The sequence below is a fragment of the Geospiza fortis genome, unplaced genomic scaffold (genome assembly GCF_000277835.1).
Source record: "Geospiza fortis unplaced genomic scaffold, GeoFor_1.0 scaffold138, whole genome shotgun sequence".
Classification (NCBI taxonomy): domain Eukaryota; kingdom Metazoa; phylum Chordata; class Aves; order Passeriformes; family Thraupidae; genus Geospiza; species Geospiza fortis.
The window spans coordinates 7833757-7859285 of record NW_005054307.1 but is presented as its reverse complement, the minus strand read 5'-3'; the positions used below and the strand labels follow the sequence as shown (position 1 = coordinate 7859285).

General features: G+C 38.3%; 1 protein-coding gene across 1 annotated transcript in view; it reads left to right on the top strand.

Annotated features, from left to right (window-relative positions):
- The window catches only part of CDK14 (cyclin dependent kinase 14), a 314376-nt gene that overhangs the window by 105481 nt on the left and 183366 nt on the right, over positions 1 to 25529 (top strand). The window contains exon 5 of the mRNA XM_005418584.2: positions 12 to 91. Within this exon, the coding sequence (XP_005418641.1) occupies positions 12 to 91 (80 nt within the window). The remainder of the gene's footprint in view (positions 1 to 11; positions 92 to 25529) is intronic.

The following is a 25529-nucleotide window of genomic DNA, read 5'->3' as shown; positions in this document are numbered from 1 at the left end:
TTCCCTTTCAGGGAAAAAGGAAAGCTGGTGGCATTGAAGGTGATTAGATTACAAGAAGAGGAAGGAACCCCATTTACTGCTATCAGGGAAGGTATGCACTCACATTTAGTGATTATATATGTGGGGGTTTTTTTTTGTAATTTCATTGTGCTTCTAATTTCTGTGCCATGCTATAGTGAATAGCTTGAGAATTCAAATTACATGGTTACGTTCTCAGTAGGATGAAACTTTGGTGCTTCAGAAACAAAGCCTCTGGTGTGGGAGTTCTTGTTAAAGAATGCAGCTCTGCCTGTGCTTTGGCTCCTGTTAGATTTACTACACACAGTACTGGGGAGCATGTGTGAGGTGGGTGTGAGAAGTCGCTCTGGAAGAGGAGGGAGCTGTGTAAGATGTGCTTCTGGCCCTCAGGCAGCACCTAGGATGAAGGTAGATGTGATTTTTCATATATATGCAGCATGAAGCAATGACAAGCATTTCTTGATAAAGGCAATCAAAAGATCATGGAGCAGAACTGCAGGCACTTTTGAAGCTGTGTGTGGTTTGCAACTAGCTTGTGTTTGTTTTTCCTTCCCCATGGACTCTAAGTTGTGTGGCCTGGGAATGATTCTTGTCTGTTGTGCTTGGAGATGCCTGTTAAGCTTTCTGCTCCATCCTTTATCCTTCCTTGTCAGCCTCTCCTGGTCCCTAGTGACGGCTGCTTTATCTGAGCCTGTCTGTATCGAGCTTCTGTGCAGAAATTGCTGGATATGCCTTCTTTGTGTGGTCCTGCTCTCTTAGAAGTTACTAAAAATGAGCCTTGGTAGAGAAATAATAAACAATTTGCCATCACAGCACTGGTTCAGACTCAGCTGAAATTGGTAATGAACTAAAGAGATGAAACTGCTACGACTTTGAGGGACCTCTTAAAACTGTGCTATCAGCCTAATTCCCAGGGTGAGATGAGCCAGGGAGGTACTGGAACATCAGCCCTCACAGGGTCCACAGTTGGCCCTCCATGTGAGATGTCTGGCTTCATGACCATGGGAGCCCCAGACATAGCAGCTGTAGCTCCCTTGTGCCTTGCTCCTGCAGCCATCTGTCTGCTGTATGTCTGTCTGTACAATGAGCCCATTCTGGAGAAGGCTGGGCAAAAAACCCTCATGTTTCATGTGATTGACACCCTGAAGTCACTACACTACTATGGATTTCCATCCCAAGACTGTTCATTTTAAAGGTGGCTCTTTCACAAAGGAGGGAAAACCGTGGGTGGCGAATTTATGAAGGAATTTCTGCAGTTCTTCTCTACTGCTTCATCTGAGTAACAACTATTGAATGATCTGACACATTTATTCATAACAATATCTATTTTATGTGTGAGCTGTCTGTCCCTGCAACTGTGCTGTGATAACAAGGTGTGCAGAGGGTTACAGGTGGAGCTTTCAATATCTGTAATGCTGAGTTCAAGTTATAACAGGTTTGGAGTTGATATGGTACAGACTTAATGAGAGAATAGCAAATACAGCTTTCTTGTGCCTTTTTAGTGACACTTGAAAGGTTTGTTAATGTGAGCTTGGTCTAGATGAAAGTTTATAGCACTGTAACTGTCAAATGCAGTATAATCCCTTTTCCTTCATGAATAGTGTGTTGTGTGAGCTCAGTATACAGAAGTATTCATTAGGAACAAGAACAGAGATTTTTCCCACTTGATATCTTAAAGAATTATAAAGTCACACTTGCATGAAAATATTTCTCACACTGTCATTGGAAAGTTTTCTCTTTAGCTGTGACTACAATACTGTGGTTGAAGCCAGTTAAACCCTGGTGCTTTAATAATAGTAGAATAAAGGTCTTGTCTAGAAAAGCTCTTGAAATTAATAATCAATACCAAATTAACTGTGTGGAGTCTCACTGATTTGTGCATCCATTATATTTTTAAGTCTTCATCTAAGCTGAGATTAGATTCAAAGAGTATTAGGATACTAAAAATGTTTCTTCTTGACTCTTGTAGACTCTTGGTTAGGTGGGGTCACACTTGGGTTATAGGTTGTTTATGAGGGTTTTTGTTGGTAAATGAAATCTCATCTCCTTGATAGTGAAATTTCATTCAGGAGCTATCAGTATAAGTACTATGTTGTGTGTTTTATGTCATGTAGATATCACACATACCTGATATGTAAGATGGGAAGGGGAAAAATCTATATCTATTTAGGCTTTGACTTTTCTGTTGTTGGCTCTGATTTTTTCAGAAACAAATATTAGGACCAAAAAAGTAAGGAAAGCTGTATTACAAATGTAAATTTCAGAAGATGACCTCACTGATGTTGTGCCAGGCCTGTAGTATTTGACAGTAACACTATGGCCACTGCAGCCATGGGCTCCACTAGCAGGACCTTAGGGAGCTGTTCCTTTCCTCTTGGCAGCATCTCATCCATCTTGGACATGCTCAGTTCTGAAATGCATCCATGGCTGCTGTCAGCTACAAGGATGGGGAGAAAAAAAGGGAAAAAAAAAGAAATGCTTCTATGACCTCTTAAAATTATCAGATAAGTTTGATATGGAAAAACAGCAAGAATGGGACACTGTGTTGAGCTGTTTTCTCTTTGATGACTAACTAAGGGCTCCAGTGCCATCATTTAGGCTGGGACAACTAGAACAAGGACAAATACCACTGAAGATGAGATCAACTTCTAATTTCAGTTATCTGAGGAATAGTGTTCCCATAATGGAAAAATGCATATATGATGGTATGAGCCAGAGGTCTATTGGAGGGCATTTCTTTCCAAACTCTTTCATAATGGAGAAACCAGGCAAGTTTCATCTTGGCTTGCTCCTTATTTTCTAATTTTCCAACAATGCAAGGCAAATTCAGGCAGAAGTCTAGTTAGTTGTAAATTAAAGCTACTGTTAGAAAATTGTTTAACATTTCTCATGGCTCCTTGAGTAAAGCAGTGAGAGAAAATAGCATTTCTGCTCGGTGCTCCTGAGGGGGATGCTGTGTGATGTTAATTTGGGGGAAGTTGCAGGCTGAAATCCTAAGCAGTGGTCGTGCTGAGGGAATGTTGTAGCTGCCTATGTACAGGGAAGCATATTGTTGCTGTTGTGACAGCAGCAGAATGAAGCTCAAAGTAAAACAAAGCTACAAAGGAAAAAGACTAGGAGAAGTGGGAAAATGAAGGAGATAAATATGGAATGTGTGGCTGTAGAGATGAGCGCTAACTCGGTTGAAGCAGTAAGTGGAAGAAAAAGTGAAAAAAAACCTCCAGCTGAACAAAAAACCCAGCAAAGCTGCATAAGGAAAATCATAGTTAATTTTAAGGCCTGGGGGAGGTTTAGCTGAAGCTTCAATTAAAGCTTGTAAAGTAAGTCTGCTTTTACAGCAGATAAGGGTTTGTGTCTTCTACCATCAAAGTTCCATAGATTTAAACGAAAATAGGTGAATGTGGCATATTTAGTGGTGCAGTTCAGCTCACTATTGAATTTCTAGAACAAAATTTAGAAGTGGCCTATGCTAAATGTTCTTTCAACTTGGGCTGAGTTAGATGTACCAGCTTAATCTATGCAGTTTATGGGATGTTTCTGAATTTAAATCACTTAGTCTGAGTTAATCTAATTTACTTTTGAAGAGCCCAAGGAAAAAAAAGAAGGAAAAAAGGAGAAAAAAAGCACAACTGGTTTGGTCTATGTACTTGAGTGGGCTAAATCAATGAGATTTTCTGATAACATTTATATGAGTGATTCAGCCCACCATTTCACTGTTGTGGGCTAAGTGTGCCTGAAACAGTGATATCTGAGACACTGTGGAGTCTGAAAGACATTTGCATCCCATTTTCTCATTTAAAATAAATTTGGTAGTATACAGATTAGCAAATTATTTGTTTTCTGTGTTAGTGCAGTTGTGGTTCGTCCTTTTACTGTAATGCTCTTTATCAACTGTTCAGAGATGGTTCAGCATCAGACTTGAAGTATTATTAAACCCAGGCAGCCAGGAGAAATGGTCACTGACCTTAACTTTTATCTCAGATATTCCATTCTGTTAATTTCCTGTAGAATCACATGTTCATCTAGGCGAAATACTGAACTGTGTGGTAGATTCTAATTCTGGGAGCAGCTTGATTTACAGTTCTGTAGTTATCTTTTTTTCATTTTAGGTAATAATATTGCTTATATCCAGCATGACAAAGATTTTGCTTTTTGGATATATATGTAGACAAACATCCCTTGGCTTTATCAGCACTTTGCTTCTGAGGTTAACTTGCTTACTGTGCTCTTTTCTTGGGTAACAAAATTCTTTCTTCCCCACCCCAGTCATGAAAATTTTTTTTGCATTTGTTTTTAATTTTCCGCCCTTGAAAATATTACTATTTACTATAGCAATAAAATTCTATTCCAGAGTTTTGATCTATTGAAATGTTTCATTTCCCATAGGTCTGGATGGTGTTTCAAAGCATCATCAAGTTTTGTAGCTCTTTTTGTACTTTGTAATTTAAATGCCATGGTTGGGCAACTTTCAGTTTGTTTTTCTTTTTATTAATTACTGTATTCACATGTTGTAATTTATATGTATTTGTACCAATTTGTGTGTTACATTTAAAGGTGCTCATGTGACAGTCTCTACATCTTCGATTTGACAGTTTCTCAGATAATACTTTTCCATCTACTTCAATGCCAAAGGCTGTGGTCTTAATGCCATGTATGGATAGCAGCATGCAGAAATACAACATAGGTGCTCTGGAAGCATCTGCTGTTTTACATTATAAAATTACAAAGGATACAGGAATTGCTTAATGATTATTTTTTACTTTTTAAAGAGCAGTTTATCATGCATATTGAATAAGTTTATTTTGTGAGTTGGGCGAAAATACTTAGTGCATCTGAGAGCCAATATAAAGCATGGAAGAGAGATGCTTAACTCTTGGCCACAGAACATCTTCAGAAGTCTTTGAAGTTTTGGGCCTCTGCATCCTTATCTCACTGTGTGGTAGGAGTGAGTCAAGAGGAGGTTACCAAGATGATTAGAGGGATAGAGCAGCTTTCCTATGAGGAGGGCTGAGAGAATTGGGTTTATTCAGTCTGGAAAAGAGAAGGCTTAGGAGTTACCAGTTGCAGCTCTCCAGTACCTGAAGGTGCCTACAAGAAAGAGAGAGGGGGACTTTTAACAAGAACATGTTAAAACAGGGCAGGCCACAGGGAAATGGCTTTAAACTGACAAAGAGTGGATATTAAGAAGAATTTCTTTACTGTGAGGGTTGTGAGGTACTGGAACAGGTTGCCCAGAGAAATTGTGGCTGTCCCATCCCTGGCAATGTTCAAGACCAGTTTGATTGAGGCTCTGAGCACTGTGATCTAGTGAAAGGTGTCCCTGCCTATGCCAGGGGCTTGGAACTTGATGATCTTTAAGGTCTCTTCTGACCAGGCCTTTTTATGATTATAATGGAAACAAAAAATGAAAACCTGAAACAGTCTCTGACAAAGAAATGAGTTCACATTTATTCCCCAGGATTTCTATATTCTATGTGTTTTATATATGATATTTTCTATATTGTAATATATAATGTCTTATCCTCAGGATATATATTTATACCAGACAGCCTCTTTGAAGATGGGAGGTTTTCTGAGGCCTCCCTTTCTGAAATTGTCAGGCTGGAGGGGATAAATCTTTACAAAATTTTATCTGTAGAAAATCAAAGTGGAATAACTGCTATGAAACGAATACAGGGAAGATCAGGAGTTTGCCAAGACAAAGCTCTTACCTGAGTGAATGTGTAATTTATTGCCTACTGTTCCTAACTGGTGCACAATGGAAAACAATGATTGTTGTTAACAATGCTGCAAGTGATGTAAAGTAGCTGAGCTTTTCTGTTATCCTGGAGAAACAGCAGATTCTGTACCCATGCCATTTAAGGAAGAGCTCCAGAAAATTGTATTTTGACTCAGTGGGTATAATTCTTGCGACCTCATCCTGAATTATGACCTGAGTTATTGCAGGCACTCCCCAGCTCAGTGATATGTAGCCTAATGGTCTTTCCAATACTGAAGTCAACAAATGACCTCATGGTGCTGGTGGGATGACTCACAGTCATAAGCCTCCTATTTGTTGTATTAGAGTAGGTCTGGAAGATTGTATGCCATAAGTCAAGGTCACAGTGAAACAATATCTGCCTGTATTTTTTGAAGAGTCATTGGCTGATCTACTGGTAGAAGGTAAACATGAAAATTGAAAATCCTGTCTTCATCTTCCAGTAAAGAATTATTACTTTTTTTAAATTGGAAGTTAAATATTCTACTTATATAAAGTAAATCTATTCATTTTATTCAGGATTGGTTTGGGTGGTTTTTTGTTGTGAGGGTTTTTTTCCTAATAAGGAAGCTTAAACAACTGCTTTCTTTTTAGTGATAGGAGTTTGGAGGACTTTCAGATTTCCTTTACAAAGCCCAGTCAAGAAATTTGAATTTCCATAATTGAAATGCTTAAAAGCTTCACATGTATCTGGCTCAACCAAGCCTCAGGGAACTTCAAGAGATTATGTTTAAGATTATGGAGATGTAGCTATTCTGAGCGTGCGTGTCACAAGAGTTACTACAGGGGGTTTGTGTCTGTGATTTGGAGCCTGAGGATAAGCTCACTCTCCCCAAAAGCCACATTACTTTGGAGCAGTGAAGTCAAAAAGGAAAGGACAGTAGCTTGGCTGTAGCTTGGGGAACTTTCATGGCCTGCAGAGCTGGTGCCTACTGCAGGCTAAATAGCGACGGCTCAATTAGGTGTAAAGTCCCTGCAAAGCCAGTTGGGCTTGGGGTTGTAACAGCTTTGTTTTTCAGTGTTGTTAAAAATAAAACTTGCAAGCCAAGAAGAACCTCTGGGACACTGTGTCATTGGATATTTAAGGTCGAAAATATTAAAAAGTAAAGAAACTCTAGCAATTTTTATTTCTCTGTCTGGTCTCTTTCTCTTATGGTCACTGTGCAGCCTTACCAAAACTGTGGTTTCCTTGAGTTAAAAGAGTTCTCAAAGTAAGACAGGGTGGGCTTCAAAAACTACAGTGCATTTGGAAAAGGATGTTCCTGGGACCTTTTTCATGAAATGAAGTCAACTTTTAGAATTTCTGAGACTTTTGGAGGTTACTTATTAAATACCCTTTAATTTTGCAGAGAAGTGGATATTATTTCTTCTTGAACATTTATGATAGACAAATTGCTTTTAATTTCTGGAGGTTTTTTCTGAATATTTTTTTTGATAGCTCAGGTTTTCAGCTATGTTTCATTTATGCTTTCTCCTGCTTGTGCAGTTGTGTATTTCTACAAGAAGTGTGTTAGATCTTTGGCAATGTGATATGGAGCTTGGAAGCAGCAGGAGTTTCATCTTTACTCTGCTCTGCTTCCTGCTGCTCTCTCCAGCCCTGATTGGCTGCTAATTTTTTTTTACTGAGAGTACTCATTTGCTTTTCCCTGAAAACAGTTGGACTGGCTGGCTGAAGCAGGTGAACTGAATTCTTTGTCATCTAAGATGAATGTGGGAGATCTGATAGTTTTCTAGTCTCATATACAGTGCAAGTTATGATGTTATTTTATTCTGATTGTGCCCAAATTACACTGTGCTACTTACTTCTTTTTGGTGGGCCACATGAAAGCTTCTGTCCACATAGGGTGGTCAGAAATGGTAGATTGAAAAAGTCTGTCCTGTTTGTTTCTTTGTACTTGACTATTCACAGACTGAACGTAGTATTTCCCTTTTTTCCTTTTTTTTAACCATCTAACAAATTAGCAGTTTTCTCAATTAGAAAACCTTCAGGAGAGCTGGGATTACATAAATATAGCATAAATTATAGTGTTTCCCTTTTAGAATCATGTTATAAATTTTAAAATATATAATGAGCTTCCATCATCTAGGAAAAGTGTAGCACTTTTCTGAGAAGTACAAATGCAAATTCCAAATTATCCAGTTTCATAGAACTGGATTTGTTCCACAGAATATTCCATCCCCTCTGTCCTCCTCCCATTCCCCCTCCAACATTTTATCTGTGGCCTGCTGAGGTGGAACATGACTGTATCAATTGAATCTCTATTCAGTACTTTTGATATTCAGGCTGTGACCTTCTTCTGGCTTTTGTTCTTGAGCACAGTTCAAGCAAGAAAAGAATGGGGTGACCCTTTAAAGATTATTTTTTTTAATATGATCATTTTGCCAGCAAGAATTCTTTCTTCATCCTTGTTATCTTAGCTTAATGGCAGACCTTTCAGACTCTGCCCTACTTCCACTGAAGTAGTTGCCTGTGCATCCTCATTTCTCACATGAAAGTGTTGGGTAAGGGATCTTGTGCCAGTTCCAGTGCTGGAAGGTTGCAAATCCATTAGTTCACAAGTGCTATTGAATCCTTCTCAGTATGGCTTTTGCTTACAGTTTCCTCCGACCTGAGTTTCAGGGCTCTCTGACTTGCTTTGTGCCCCTGGGGCTTTCTGCTTAGAGCAGACTTCTGCTCAAAAGCTGTTTCTTCTCTTCCCTATTTAATGCAGAAGTTGGAACTGTTGCCTTGTAGATTCTGGTCTGCTGCTCTTGTTGTTCCTGATAATATGACAAGAAGGGTAGAAAACACATGACAATCCCAGAATTTGGAGGATACAAGAAGGCTGGCAATCCTTTCTTCATATAGAATGATAATATGCATCTATAAGTCATACAGAACCCTTATGCAGCCCTCATGGCTTTCTTGTTTGAGTTGAAGTTGTTGAGAGTCTGCCTTTTTATGCTGTATGCAAATTTAATGTCCTCTTACAGCACATTCTGCCAGCAAAAAGGTAGAGCTAAGTTAATCCTTCTCCAAGTAGCATTAGTTTTTACCTTGTGACCATATCCCAGTTGGAGAAGATGGGATTGGTAGTACAGAAACCAGCTGCTTAATACAAGTGGAGGTGCTGGCAAGTGATGGCAAGTCTCAACTGAAACTGCTTGGAGACCCTCAGGCACCCATCCATGTTCCAGTATCTTCCATGGCCACCTGATGAAATAAAAATTTGATTTCTCTGATGCTGAGGCAAAGAAATGTCTCCTGAACCTAGCTAGTTCTTCTAATTTTTTTTCTTTGTTGTATCTCCCTTTTGCAAAAGGGATAACCTAGACAACAATATCATTTAGCCTTTTGATGAAAGTGGTGAATTCAAATCTGCACAAAGACATTTGTCTTTGTCAAGATCTCTGTGTGTGTTTTTCCACTACTATGTCCTGGATTTCAAAAATACCAAAGCAAGGTGGCAGCTCAGTGTTTGAACCAGTTTAGTCAGCTTCAGTTTTATCCATGGTCTTTTTAACACGTAAAGCTAGTAGATGACTGTGGTATCTCAGCAGAATTGGTTTCAACTTGGGGTAAAGTACAGAATAAGGACTTTAGAAGGTTGTCTGGTTTCCTTGTGTTACAGCTCTCCCCCTTGAAGGATATACGCCACTACATATATGGAAAGACGTGTGTAGGTGCATGTCTGTGTTCCTGTATGTTTTTAAGACTTAGAAAACCTATTAATCCTGATCCCCAAAGAGCAAAATCCCCTGTGAAGGGTCACATACTGTCTTTGATCAACCCAGAGAATGTATAATGTGAGCTGGTCATGTACCCAGCTCTGGATGAAGTAAAAATGCTTCCTGTGAAAGTCATCCATCTTCATGAAAAGGCATATCTGAGACATGCCACCATCTTCTTGCTGCTGAATTCAGTCATCATTCATAAACATCATCTGAACAGTTTTGTGTATTTCTAACACAGAAAGTTCATGAATGAATTATCCTAATTCTCTTGATGTGTATGAATAATTTAAACATTGTCTTGGTTCTTCAGATATGAATGTAGCAATGAAGATGTGCATGGGCTTCTGCTGGATCCACAACAATGTCTTTGTTTTCAATGCTCTCGTCCACAGCACCATAAGTACTTTTACTTCCTTTGAGAATAATCAACTAGTATGTTTCAAATTTTTAACTTATTTATAAAATTAAGCACCTTTAGTCTGTACAGATACAAGAACCTCTTCTGTTTTAATATCTAACAAATCACTCCTATATCAAAGGGAAAATGACACTTATTTTCAAATGAGGGGGCCATGACATAAGTAGCGACTTGTTAGTTGAGAAAGATAGGCAGCCTGAGAGGGTGAGACTACTGCAGCATTTTGTTTTGCTGCTTTTTATTCCCATCTTTTGTGGTAATGATTCAATTCTTCATTAAGTATGTCATGTATATAGGGAAGTAAAAATTCCCAGTATGGTTCAATGCTACGTATAGTTCACAGTAATTTGTTGAAAATTTTAAGCATGAATTTTTTCTAAACTTTGAAATAGGTGAGAAATATTTTCAGCAGCTTACATTTTTGTACTGGCATGTAACATGGCAGCAACCACTGTAGTCATTAAGAAGCACTAATACCTTTCTCATAGGAAGGAGGTCAGTTATCAAAACAGTGAAAAAAGTGATAGCAAATACATATTTTTTAAAGTTATATATGTGAGACAAAATATATTCCTTCTTTTCTGTTTCTACACAGGCTTCTTTTTATCTTTGGTCTACCTGCTGTCAGATGCTGTAGGCACAGTTGTCTGGGTGAGACCATTCCTTTGGGAGACAGCACCGCTCTTTTTTCTCTTTTGTATTTTTCCATAGCCTGGAGATTGTGTTGCAAACATTTCAGTTCAGTTTTTCAGTTTTTGCTGGGAGAGGTGGGAGATTATCTTTCAGGAATTACACAGAACTGGAATACAGGCTTCATAATGGGATCTCTTCTTCCAGCATGGGTGGAGTTTCTGCTTCCAGGCTTTGTAATCAATATGAAGAGAGCAGCATTTCAATATTAGAACTTGACCTTTACTGTCTTCTTCAAAGCAATGAAAATGAATATCCATATTATTTTACTTCAGAATGTTCCCCCCGAGCAAGCAATATTAAAAAAGAAGCTGATAATGTGTCACATTTTTCTGCTGAGATGGAGGGGAACTGGATGGTTCAGAGACTGGTAATAGGATGTGTGACCTTCCACCTCTGACCCATTTACTAAAATATAAACCATGACAGTGGAGTCTAAAAGTCATCACTATAGGATATTCAGCTATAGAATCTGGAGCTGTGTATTTCTGAATTTTTGAGGTCTGAGCCACTTCTCACAGACTTCCACAGCTTCTCAGCTGACAGCAGATTTAGCTGGAGCCAACTGAAAAAAAAAGGTGAACTTAAAATGAATGGAGGAAGCTTTGTAAATAAGGATATTTTAGATGTGCTAAACCTAGTGATTTATACCTGTTCTGATCTGATATAATTCGTTTGTAGTGTGTTTTGTGGAGCATGTTTCAGAGTTCCCTTAATCAGTGCTGAAGTGATATAGACCAGTTTTCTGGACCTCATGCAGAAGTTTCCTAGCACCCTTTTTTTTTTCTCTATAGGCAACTTAAACTGCAGGTTAGTTCTTTGAAGCCTGCCTTAGTTGTACAGTTAATTACCTTAATGTACAGGTTATTAGATCCACAGGCTTTAATTAGCCTTATTTATCAGCTGGTTTTCCTGAGCAGAGCAATGAAGGAAGTCAAGAGGGTGGTAGGAATGTACCATCAAGGTAGCTTTGCACACAGGATGATGGCAGTGCCAGTGTGGCTGGTTTCCATCTGAAGACATTCTCCCTTCCCTCATATCTCCTAGAATTGAGAGGACAAAGTACTGTAGTACATTAAATGCAGCTAACTGGGGGAAGAAAAGTAAATCAAAACTTCTTGCCAACTAAAAAGAAAAGCTTTTTACACATTTCATGTACACATTCTCACTCACTTTCCTTTCCCCCTATTTCTCTGAAATCAAGGACGCATTCTTGCTCTTTTGTGTGCTCTGAGGCTCAAAAAATGTGTTTAATAATGGCAAGAACATTTTCATGCAGACATTCACTGGATTGTGTCAAGGTTTGATTAAGAAAACAAGATGATGTACACCCCAGCTATATAAGATGTTATTCTCTGGACAAGATAAAAATTTGTTTTTGTTGTTTCATATCTGGTTTTCTCAGTGCAGCAGTGCCTACAGTGCCTCTCCTAGGAAACTGCCAGTTCCTGAAGGGGCATCTAACTCAATGCACAACCCAGCAGGTTGCAGGGACCTTGACAGAAAGCTATAAAAACTTTCTTACTTCTCCAGGTTGCTTTTTGTATTTCTGGTTCTAAAAGCTATTTTTCAATTTGCAATTGCGTATTTCTCGGAATAGTCTTGGTTATAAAGCTGACATGGTTGAAATACTGGCTTTGCATCAAGGTTTCTTACAGAATTAGCATTTGAATCACTTGAGGCCCTATTCACAAAACAGAGGACTATTTGCATAATCAAAAATGCTTTATTTTGCATGCCAGTGGAGAAGCTAAGGGTTGTAGCTGTGGCTTACAAACAAAATTCAAGTGATTGCATTGATGTGTGTCTGAATGCTGCTGTCTCTCACTCTTGCTTGCACAAATTAGTACAAATCTATATAAAAGCCAAAGAATAAGTTTTGGAGCAATGTATAGTCTCCATTAAAAGTCTGATGAAGCAGGCTTTGCTGAAGTTATCAGTGTAAGGATTAGATGGACTTCCTACCCTTCCAAATGGGAATGAAGTTTGGGGCACTTATGCTGCTGGGTCGTTGCAAGACAATGGGTGTCTTTCTAAAGATATGCTGAGTAAAAAATGTATGAGCTTGGAAATGGCTTCTTGGGCTAAGGAGGTCAAACTAACTGATCTATAAAAGTATATATCTGTGGATACTGTGTTCAAGACTTTACCACCTTTCTCTCAGATTTCTGCCAGCAGTCAAAGAGGCTTATGAATTGCATTAATAATAGTCCCATCTTGCCATCAGCCCATGCATTCATGTTTTTCATCCATTTTTATGGCTGTGGACAAGAAAGTAGAATGTCGCTTTCAATTACGTGTAAATAACTCCTGATCACAGTTCAAGAGCACAAAGCAACTTCTAACCTCTCTGAGGCAATAGGAAACCTTTGAACCTTAAATAACCTCCTTAAATATCAGGAGATTTTATCCCTTTAATTTTTCTAGACTGAATTTCTGATGTGTTGTTACTGTTGAATCAAGCTCTTAAGTGAAATTTGTATGGCAGAAGTTTTAGTTCCACAAAGAAATTTGGTTATAGTTATTACAGCTTCAGATTATTTAACCTTAAAGAATGTGGTGTGATCTAGGCTTTTTCTTGCTAATGTATGTCAATTAATTCAATATTAAATTTTTGAGGCATTATATGGATTCAATTAATCTATTTAAAAATATACTAATTAAAAGCTAGAGGTCCAAATAAAAAAATAAAAGTGATGTTCAAAGTAAATTTAAACTATCTTCCATAATAGATATGCTCCTGAAAAGACAATCTGCATTTTTGAGCCTTCAGTATCATACAGTACAAAGCTTTATTCTGGTTTCTGTGTTTGTTATTTGTTAACCTCTGGAGTAAAAGTATGTCTCAGACACATCTATATCTGGAAACTAGACAAGAAATTCCATTAATCTTGGTTCCTAGAACTGTAGGTTTCAAAATACTCCAGAGTCTAAGTGCATCATTAATAGAAGTATCTTCTTTTCTGTACATTGCTTTGGAGCAGTCAGCAAAAGGTGAGTTTAGTCTGGTTCATACACCCATGTTCTTTGCCGAGTTTGCTGTTTTTCTGGTTGACTGAAGCGCATAAATTTAAAGTTGAGTTTCTCATTCATTTGTTTTAATTACAGAGGCCATTAACCTTGTAAAATCATTGACAGTTATGAATCTACATCTCTGAAAATTATGTAAACAAGTTTATAAAAGCTTCTCAAGTGAAATGAAAGCCAAACTGTATACAAGGACAAGGTTTTTTTAACAGCACTTGTTAAAGCCCAACAAAATGTTGGAAAAATACCTGCAGATAATCATCCACTCCCTAATGACAAAGACACTGCTGTGTTTCCTATCATGTGTAGCACTCGCTGTATAGTTAACATCAAAGATACCTTCAAGGTATGGATGTGCAACTGTAGTTTCTTCTCAGGTAAATGGTTCTTAATATTTTAGGTGTAGTTTATTCTGTTCAGAGAACTTTGGGAGAGGGATGTGTTTTACTGCCTCAGACCAGGTTTGTGTGGAGATCTTGTCAGTTTGTTTCAAATATTATCAGGCTGTCATATACAAGTTTCCAAACCAGCTGGGGGAGAGGCATTTTGATGGACCTCACAGAGTCTGTGATCTGTCATCACTGGGGTGCTGAGCCCTAATTAGAAATAAATGAGTAATGTTCCTGTGCCTCTTTCATTGACTGATATTTCCTTTTTTATTTTTGGGAATATTTCTGTTCTGCTTTCATAAGGCTGGTGCTATTTGAAATATTGAACCATGTTGTGAATTCAGGGAGAATGTTTAGCCTTGTGAATGTTAGCACTTTGGCTGCCACTATTTTAATATCAGTATCTGAACTGGAATGTGCTCTTAAGAGTTTTCAATGCAACCAATTCTTGATTTTTAGCCAAAGCTTTCTGGCATGTGTTGGAACAGGGATTTAGTATTCCTTATTTATCAATTTCCCTTAGAGGTAAAGTTTACTGTTGCAGAAGGTCTGATATAACATACACACTAACTAGCCATGCTGAAGGAGGAAAAAGATTCACTGGTGCCTGGGTAATAAGCTTGCTTCTGTAATTCCTGTGACCTTTTTTACGTCAGAGTGTGTTCGTTTGGGAGAAAAACTTGGCTGATAAAAATCTGGTGGCTTTGTTAAGTCATTCTTTGATTTACTTGGCATGAGGTGATGAGGCAGCAACTCACTAGTAAAGAGCTCCAAGGACTCTACAGTGCTTGGGCTGTTTTTTCCAGAATACTATGTTCTCACTTTAGTTGAAGAAACTAAAAATGTGTTTACCCTTTTGCAGTATCTCAAAATACTGTTGCAGATCAGCTATCTTCAAGAGTTGCTTGGAAAAGGATTCTTTAGAGGGAAAAAAAAGTTCCTAAGGATTTCAGAAGTTCAGAAACTACTTCAAAGCAATTATGGCTTTGCCATATTCCTGGTCTTATGTGTGTGAAATTGTTGCCTAAACTTTTGCAGTGTGCTTGCATTGCACTGAAGAGTGTTTTGTTTGTGTTGGGCAAGTTTGTTTGGGATCAGTTGGTGAGATGATAGCATTTCATCTTTGACCATGTGATAGTGCTGCATTGATAAGGAGATTATATCCAGTAGTTTTGTGGTGTTCAGGTCCCATACGGGCAACATAATCATTCACTGAGTGGTCTAGTCCAGTTTGTGCTTGGTCAAATCAAATTAACAGCTGAAGTTTGATGTTTCTCCTTGTTTGGTTTCTGCAAGTAAATAGGATCTCATCAGGAAGAGTTTCTGCTATATTGATTCAGCCACTCAATCTGTTAGTATTTTATTAGCTTTGTGTTTCTAATTGAAAATGGAAGTTATAGAGAAATAAAATTTAGGCATGTTGTCTTGCTTCTTCTAAGTCCTGCTGCTTAAGGTACCCTAGTTGTTTTCTGTTCCATTTCTCTTTAGGAACAAGAACCTTCTTGCCTCTTGTGTTTGCTTAGCAAGTTACTTTTTTGTTTACCTGTAACAATAAGCAAGAAGGATTTAAAGAGACAACTAAAGAATTGTCTGTATCTCTAGGCTTATGTACTATGTTGGATGATGAACCAGGATTTAAACTCTTGGATTTTGGCTTGTTAGCTTGTCCTGAGACTATGAAAGTCCCTTTGTGAAACTGGCTTTTTATGTAGCAATTTTCATTGCACAGGTGTAAACCTCCTGGTTTGCATTTAGCTTTGTTTTTTGTTTTTCTCATATTGACAGAGTTACAGACTCTACATGCATTATCTATGCATTTTTGTCCCCCTTTCCCTTCTGTATTCCCTTTAGCCTTCTTGTTTCCCTTTCTGACATGCTCTGGCAGCCTGGAGAAGGCTGCCCCACTGAAGGCTTGGCACTGTCTGTACCTGGGCAGTGGTAGGGAGGAGAAATAGGAGAAATGGAGTTTAAGAATAAATGTTGATGTGAGGATTACATTAGCTATCACAGTGAGCTTGGAAGAGTGCAGATTCAGGGTCATTCAAACCAGCACCAGGGTAGAAAGCAATAGTAGCAAGAAGGGGGAAGGATTGATGACTTTGCCTGGCCTCAGTCAGGAGCCTGTGGCATGCAGAATGGGAAATCTAACTGGACAGGGTTAGTATTTCCCACCATTTTTTCATGAGCAGGGTTGAAGAGGGCGGAGCAGAAGGGGAGCACAGGACTTGGAGATGCATTCAGCCAAAATCAGGTTTGTGATTGAGATTTTGGGGAAACTGTTAGAATTGTTCTCCTGATGATTCTGTCCTATCTACAACTGGTGTTGTACTCCAGAGTTCTTGGCTCAGACAGGGAGGATGGATTCTCTGGGATATTTTAGCTGCTTAAGTGCAGCTTTAAAGTACAATTTTTCATTGACTAGATGTAAACTTTCAGAAACTGGACAAATTTTCACAGAAACTAGAAAAAGCATTTCCTTGATCTGAAGTCTTTTGAAGGCCTTTCAATGAATGAGTTCAGAGAACTATTTGAAAGAAAGGTCAGCAACATTAAAGAGCATATTTGCTCTCTAGTTCTCTCTTGGAAGAGAGCTGACCTGTTTTGACTGGAACAAACACTGTTAGACATAAATTAGAAAAGATGAGGACATTTGTTTAAAGTCTGTTAAGGCAGTAGTGTTGTTTTAAAGGAATGGGTACTTTAAGAAACAGGGCTATCAATTTTGCTACTGTCATTGTTAATTACTATGATTCTATAAAAAGAATTTTATCTGGAAAAGCAAACAGTAAATTGCTGTAATTATAATTGATGAATGACACAACAGGATGGAAGAACTGAGTATATTTTCAAGGGGGCTGGATGTTTTATATCTGTATGTAGTAGACAGACAAGCTGTTGAGTTGTCCTTTAAAAAAAACATTCTTACCACCTGTGGTGTTAATGGGTTATGCTTGAAGATCCTTTTAATGTGTTTTCTCACATTTCTTAGGAGTGCTTTAATTATGTCATTGCTCAGAATGGCTTCCAGTATGATTTAGGTCCATAGTTTGATCCATGTCATGCATCTGCACAGGTAATTTTGAATCTGTACTTGAAAAATATGGGTATGATTTTAGCAAAAGTAGGAGGATAGAAATCACTACCTTACCTCAACTAGGTCTCCTCTGAGCATCACTTAACTTTTGCACCCTGTCACTGTCAGCTATGGCTGTCAGCTCTGTGAAGCTGAGACATTCCTTCAGCTCATCTTTTCTGTTCTGGCACCTCTCTGGCTCTCTATGAGGGCCAGCTGCTTTTTAAAGAAACATACAGGATGTGCTATCTTTTGCTTAAATGAAAATTTTTATTCTGTATAACACATATTTCCAAGTTGAACAATGTCCCCAACCTTTCAATAAGCACATGGTGCTGTAGAGAGTGCTGTGATAATAACAGGTCTCACTGTCATTTAAATGTAAATTTGCAAAGTTTGCAGTCATACTGATTTGGATATCATTACATTCTGAGGTGAATAAAGCAAAAATCCTGGGACTCCAAATTTTTCTGTTTCCTCTCCATTGCTTGCACTTTGAATTCAACTGACACTGTTGATGGGTACTATGAACTGCAAGAGTAAATGGCAATTCAGTGATGGGGTGAAAACCAAGACAATACCTAGAGACCACAGGGCAAACAGAAGGAGGAACATATATTTGCCCCTTGTGAATTTATAGGGCCTTCACGTGTGGAAAAACCACTTATAATGTATTTTCAGATTATGTGCTTGCATAGTGAATGTTCAGCAGTGTTGGCACCAAAGGGCTTTATTGGTCATGGTAAAGCATGGCTGTCCGTTGCCAATATAACCTTTCAACTAATTTAGTCTGGAAAAGAATTTAACCTTCACTGGGTTTTGTTGCTATAGTGTCTGCAAACTTGCTTCATCACTATTGCTTCTTTCATGGTAGAAATTAGTTTACAAGTTACTTGATGGAATGTCGCCGTTTTGTAGTCTGCATGCTTAGCATATTTTTAGATGGGAAAGAAAAATCAATTACAAATCTTATAAAAGGCATCAAAGGGATCTAGTCTGAATTAAGGTTATTTCTTGTCCTTAAACATGTTTTAAAAATGTTCTAGATATTATTCATTTATCATTCATTCTAATGATGCTTCAGAGCCTAATAGTTCATTGTTTTGAATTGCTTTTTAGGGCAAGTTACACAGTGACTTAATTTAATTTCCTTCATTATGACATTTTTGTTCTTTTCTTATAGATATACTCCATGTTTTTCTCCTTTCAGTTACAGAGCAGTATGCCTTATTTTCACTGCGATTGATTTTGTTTACTAAAATAATTGTAAAAATAGTTGTTTGCTGGCTTTCTACTGAGTCTACCTTTCTTTAACATCTAAACCATTCCACAAGAGACACAGCAATACTATGAGCATTCCAGCTTTATCTTCCACTTATGGGCAAAGAGGCATGTTGAGCCTCACCCACCCAGAAGAAGAAAATTGACATGATCTTTTAAAGACTTCTGTCTCACTCCCTTTTTGAAAAATAGCAAGACATATGCCACAAGCCTTTTTTTCCTGCTGCCTGAAGTGTGTGCTGACAAATGAGTCTGCTTTTTGTGCAGTTTTTTTTTTTTTCTGAAGGAAATGGCCCACTGAGAAATAGAGCAAAAGTAATTTTTTTCTAAAATAGCTTTTCTGTAGAGTTCCTCGTTTGTAAGTAGTGGCTCAAGCATGCTGGTAGGCAACTGAGTTTAGTGTCAATGCAATTTAATTATTTCCTGTGATGCTTTTCTGTCTTCTGTGTACAAAAAAAAGTATTCATTGCAGGTACATAAGGTTAAGTGATTTCTTGTCATATTGATGCATTGGTAAAAGTGAGTAACAAAATGCTCATTGACTTCAGCAGAGCATGAGGTTCAGTGCTGGTACTTGGTTATTTACTCCCTCATTTGGACAATGTAATACTAATATTGCAGATACACCATTTACAGCAGAGGATCTTTATTATGGTTGCAAAGTCAATCATTCAGAAGTTGTCAGAATTAAGTTTACCTGTGAAAACTTAATTTGGTCTCTCTTCTTCTACTCTTCTTTCCTTAATTACACAACAGCCCCATGTTTGCTCCTGCTGTGTGATCTCTGCCTGTGTCAGATGATGATCAATTAATTTAATTTAATGTTCTTGATGGGTGGCTCCAGCTATAGGCACCTACTGTGCATTACTAAAACACAGATGGTTTTGAAAATTTCTAGAACACTCGTCACTCTACTCTGACTACTTAAATATTTGTTCATCTTGTCAGCACCCCACTTGCCAAGAGTCCTTTTAAATGATGATTTTGAGATGACTTTCGAAGTACTTGCATAATGCTGGGTAATATCAGTGTACAGTATTGCTTGGGGTTCTGTAATAATTGTAGGCACTCTGCTGTTCTGGTAAGTGTGAATTAAGATCAAAAGTGGAAATGTTCAGAAAATGAGGAACATGGTAATATTATCAGCTTGAGTGCCTTAAAGTTATGCTTAGTCAGTGGTAAGGTAAGGGTAAAGATCAGGCTGATTTTCTTCTGACTTAGACCTCATAGAGTTTTCATCTTTTCTCATGTATTTATTCCATCTGTAACACAAAATTAAAGACCTGAGAACAGTTAATGGGTACAAGCACACAAGTTGGCCACTGCAGGAGAAGTTGGGCTGTGAATTTGAAGGTTGTCAAAGTGTGAGATAAATGCAAGATAGACGTGAAGCAGCTGTGAACTGAAACTCTGGCTTACCTCAGGGTAGTGACATCAGGAATGGAGTTTGCATTGTGGCAGCCCCTGTAATTGTAGTCCATCTCTGTTTTGAACACTTGGCCTAGCATTGTTTATTTTAATTTGGATTTTTGTGTAAGTAATGTTCCAAGTGTTTGAAAAAGCAAGAGGAAATCTCTCTTCCATTTTCTGGTGTTGCATCTCACTCCAATGTTTCATTATGTTTGCTAGCTCTCATATGAACACATCCTGCTTGAACTGAAATGTTAACTGCTGCTTTGAAGGGTGCTTCTCTCTGTAGGCTGAAATTGCAGGAGAATGATGAAAAATTGCAGGAGATGCTTTCACTGATTCCTGCCGAAAGCAGTGGGAATCTTGGGTTCTTGTATGGACATCAGTGGAGAATATGTGCTAGTATCTGCAGGCTCTTTTGTACTTCCCCCAAAATGTGAGTGAGTGCTCACCCTGTGCTCTGCATCCTGTCCCTTTTCTGTCTTGTCTATGTGCTCTTTCCACTTCCTGCATTTTTCCACCTGTGAAGGATGTTCTTCTGTCCTCTGGGTCTTTTTTCTCCTTACCCAGCTGTCCTAGCTTCCACTGTGGATCACAGCCTCTCCTGCCATCTCCCGTTTTTGGGATTCCTCCTTCCCTTCACACTGCTGACAGTCAGGCTGATCAAAGAGACAAAAGCTTTCCAAAGATTTAACTTAACCAAATTTAGAGTAGTTTCACAGAGATGGCAAAGTGTGTATTTCTATTTTAAAGGCCTCTTCCCAGATTTTTAATCTCTACTCCAAAACACTGGGTTGAGGAGTTTGGGTTTTTTTCCAAAGGGAAAATTATTCTGTGGGTTACAGAAGTTGTTACTGAAGCCTGTTTTTGAGAGATGGGAAGAACTATTTGGGTTGAAACCTTCCATAGTAATCCTAAGGTAGATAGCTATTAATGTGAACACAGTGTCCGAAATTCATCACAATAACAGGGCTAAAACCAGTCAGTGATGCTTTTATAAATAGATTGTGTTACTATTCCTAGTCATGCTATGTGTGCATCAAAAAGTAATAGAAATGTTCCTGCTTTCACAGGCTACCTGCATTATAGAGTTGTTTTCTGTAAACACTGCATATTTTTGGTTTACACAGTTTCCTCCTCTTGAATACTGAAATGGATAGGGAAGGCAAAATATGACTGCCTGCTACAAGATAGGAGTAGCATATTGTAATTGCTTTCCAAAAGAGTCTGGCTTTAATAGGATGATGTCTCATTATTTTTAACCTCCATCTGCACTTGTGTTGGAAGAGCACTGGGAACAATACACAATAGATGTATTTATATCTAGAATATAATGAAAGAGACATTCATTTCATATGGCAGCAGTCTTCTCTATAACTGTTAGAATAATATAGTGTAGTGCTTTTCAGAGCTTATTTGATCAGTCCTTCCAGTGTTTTATTCCAGTTCAATAGGCAAAGAGATTTTAGCAGGTTTGTGACTTGCCTTTTGCTTATGGGACTACAGCTGTAACAAGAAGAACCTTTGATGGTACCTATGCATTGCTACACACACCCTTTTCATGTATTTCTTCTCTAATATCATACTACTCTTTCAAGAAGGAGCAGCGAGAATAAATTTCACAAACAAAAAAAAATATTTGGTTAAAATTTCCAGTCTCTCATGAAAACCTGAATTGAAGCTGAGGAGGTAAATGAAGCTAATTTGATCCATGTAGTCCCTCCAGCAAAGCAACCTACAGTTGAAGGACTACCACGTGCTTGCAGCATGTGAAGACTGTCATTTTTTTGACTTAATAAAAAACTAGAATGAGGACTATTTGTTAGATCTAGAAGAGACTTTCATGAGGGTGGAATTAGCTGTAAAGAAGGCAATTGAGCTAAGCTCATGTAACAACCCATCTAAAGGTTTCTGTTCTGCTTTTTGTTCTTTCTGTAGCTCACAAATTCTTTTGCAATTTGTTATGAAACTTCCTCCTAAAAAGTTTTCCAAGCTGAAGAGTGGCCTACCTATCTTTATTGCCTTGTGTCCACTAAGATCAGAATGGAAGCTGACCAATTCTGTGTGTTTATAGGTATGCAGCTCTAAAATCAATTACTTGAGATTACATATGTGCTATAAGTAATAATCATTCTGCAGAATATGTCCTGTGGTGAGAAGATGGAAAGTTTCTGGTCAGTGTGGTCTTACCTAGGATGTACAGTTTTCACTGAATTTAATTTTATTATGTTTGGGTTCCAGGAAAGCAAAGCTATTTGCTCATAGTAAATAATTTCAGATGGGTGAACTGGAAACCAGCAAAATGTAGATTTGGGGACTGCATTTCTGAGGAGGAAATTACTACATATTTATTGCTGCAAAACCAACAGAATGCTGAATTCCTGTGTCTGTGGTAGAATTCCAAGTAACATTTTGCACACAGAAAGCCCTGCTGTGTGGGAAGTGGATGAGAAGTATATGGGACATTGTGCTCTCAGGCCAAATATTAAAAATTGCTATGAAAGATGTATAGATTGAAAATAAGTTACTGGGAAAGAAGCAGAACTGTAGTTTGTGCAGGCAGTGAGACACATTTGAGTGTGTTTGTTCAGAAAACATGATTATAAGAAAAAAACCCCATGAGTGTTTTCTCACTAAGGATGCCTTTCCAGGAGAGCTCAGAGGCTGATCCCAAGTGTGTATGCAAGGAAGTTGGCACTCTGACAGAGAGCACCGTTGTGTCTGCAGAGTGTGACAAGCTGCAGAATTTTAAAGATAAGTTGTTTGGCTCTGAAGCACAGCAGCTTACTTGCTTTCACAGATTTGTGTTACTGACTAGAATGTGTTCTTTGGCGTGTCAGAAATCCAACAGGGCAGCAAAGATGCACAGTTGCTTTAACAGCATTAGGGAAGTGCAAGCTTCCATGGTGTGCAGTCTTCAAAAGTCTCCTGATGAGAGAAATCCTCCTGCAGTGGCAGTGAGAAAGGGTGAGCACTGCATGTGAGTAGCAGCATGAGCAATAGTTAGCACTGGTGCATGGTAATCCCAGAGGACAGCCCAGCTACTGAGGAAAGCCGGTATTTTTATAGTTATGTTTTTTTAGAAAATGTTGAAAATGTGGAAATATGAGAGAGCATCATCAGCACTTGTACGTTACGGTGAAAATGAGCAGCATGAGGCTGAGTTCTGCTGCGGCTGAGAAAAGCTTCCAGGTCACTGAAATATCAGCCAGTTTGAAAATCATGGGTGATTCTTCTGTCTAAAGCCACAGTGGAGATTTGTGATTTTTCACAAAATGAGAATAAAATGATACTCAGGAACTGAAAGACTGAATGGATGATCAAAGGACCATAATTAATGTTCAAGTTTAATGTACTTACCATGTCCACAACTACTATCTTTGCTAGTGAAAAGTTCTTCCGTGTGACCTGGGAATCAATAGTAATAGTGACTTTTGTTGAATTTATCAAACAGCTGTGAAATATTACTTTATGAGATATGGGAATAGCCTTTTTCAAAACACTCCCAAGCCGAGGCTGATCTAAAAGTCACAAAGCTTTGTTAAATGGAGTGTCAGGCTTGAGCTGATGCTGTAAACCCCGCAGGGAGCGGAGCACTGATTTACTGATGCTACTCAGGTCTTGGGTAAGACTTGGCTGCAGTCCATCTGGCTTGCCTTGCTCGTGGAGTGAGTGTGCTTTAGAATCCAGCTCATCTGGGAACAGCAAAAACCTCCTTGACCAGCACAAGTGATATGGCAGCTTGCCAGGAGCTCATAATAGATGAGAGCATTCCCTTGTTGGAAGCGGAGCCTGTGATGGTTATTCAAGCAAATGCAATGTGTTTCCTTTAAGTATGCAAATATGGTTATTAGCCCTTGATGGAAAGTGTGGAGTGTTGGTACATTTAGCAACTCAGATCATGAGCTTGTGTAAAAGTCACAGAAATCATCATCTGGGATGTTGTTAATTGTTGAAGTATGTCAGCAATTCGCCTTGCCTGGGTTTCACTATTAGAATTGGCTGTGTGGGACTGTGCAAACACAGGTGACAGAAAAAGCACCTGGCCATTCAAACCCATATAATACTTTGTCCAAAGTGTTTTAAAAATGAATTTTAACATTCCTTGCTGCTGTTCCTACTCAGAACTCTTTGGAGAAATTAATTAAAAGTGCTGCCATCTGTTTATCTCACATTTCATACCAAGGGTAAAAAAAGAATGCCAGTACTTTTGAAGCAGCATTGTATAATTTTGTTATTAAAAATGCATGTTAAGAGTACAGTGAGTACTAGTACATTGGTTCCACTTTTGTGAGTTGTTGCAGTGCTTTTTCAACAACATTTTAGTCCTTTTATCTTAAAAGAAAACAATTCTTTGTGAAATCCATGGGTAATAATCACTGGGTGGAGATGGCCTTCTCTGGCAGAATTATTTTGTTCTAGAAGTAACACCAGGCACAGCAGTACCTGACTTCTCAATGAGCTCCAGTAGCAGCTGCCTTGGCAGCTTCAAAGGTAAAGTCAGCCTTGTCTCAAGTTGATGCTGACAGATTCTCTGGACTCCTTTTTATCCTTTTGGATGTGTATTTCTGGGTTTTGTCTTTGAATTAGTGGAGTTCATCCAAAGTTCTATCCCCTTCCTGTAAAAATTTGCCCAAAAGAGGAGATGTAGAGGTCATTTGTTCTGAAAAGCTTTTTTTCTGGAAAAAACCTCCATATTATGGTTTATATTTCATTTTGTTTTTAAAGTAGTCTGTGGAAGAAGAAACAGCTTACCTGTTTCATACAACTTTTTTTTTCTCTAATTTCCTCCCCGCCTCCCCTTTTTTTTCTTTTTAATTCCCCTCTGGCCCTCTTTTTTTTTTTGTTGTTGTTGTTTTGGTTTTTTTAGAAGGAAATCAGTGTTTTTACAAGACAAGTAATCTTAATGGTAAGTCCTGATAGAAGAACATGTGGGGTAATTCTCTTACTTTCACCAGTTATATTTGTTTTCTCACAATATAAATTCATAGTATAATTGCTTATTTCTGCAGTGTAGAATTCATGCAATTAAGATGATTTTGCTTTCTGTGCTATATTACCCACTGTATATCACTTGGACTAATGGAGAAGACAGAAATTTCACCCTGCAGGTGATATTTTGTAGTTCTTGTAATATACGGCAGATGCTGATTACTGAGGCTGTAAAAGGGGAGAATTGGATATTAGAGAAGATAAATAAGAGTGGGGGAGGGGGCTGAAGGGAAAAGACAGTATTTGCAAAGACCTTGAGGTAAGCTGCTTTCAATGTACTGTTTAAGCTTTAATGACCCTTCTAGAGATTCTAGCCACAAAGTAATGGCCAACTAGAGGAATTAAAGGCCTCAGGTGATGATCTGAACGGCAAAAGCTGACAGAGGCTATAAATACTATTAAAGTTTGACACAGGCTCTGCTAGGAGGAAGTTTTTTTTTCACAGTGTCTGTGAATGTGTGGTTGTTCAATAAAGTTTGAGGAAAGAGTTGTTGAAAACCTCAGTTTCTTCAGGTGAAATCTTCTTATGGTTTCCCCAGGTTACAAGTTCTTGTTTCTCTTAGAAGGTACCTTTCAGAACAGTTGTTCTTTCTTTTTTGTGTATCCATACCTTTTTCCAGCAGCAATTTCTCATAATTGTCTTTAAAAAACCCCCAACATATCCAAATCTCTCTGAGCTTTAGTTCCAGATTGTCCAGGTTCTAAGATGAGCATCCCTTGAAAATTACTCACTGCTCTTTTCTGAAAAAGGCCTCTATT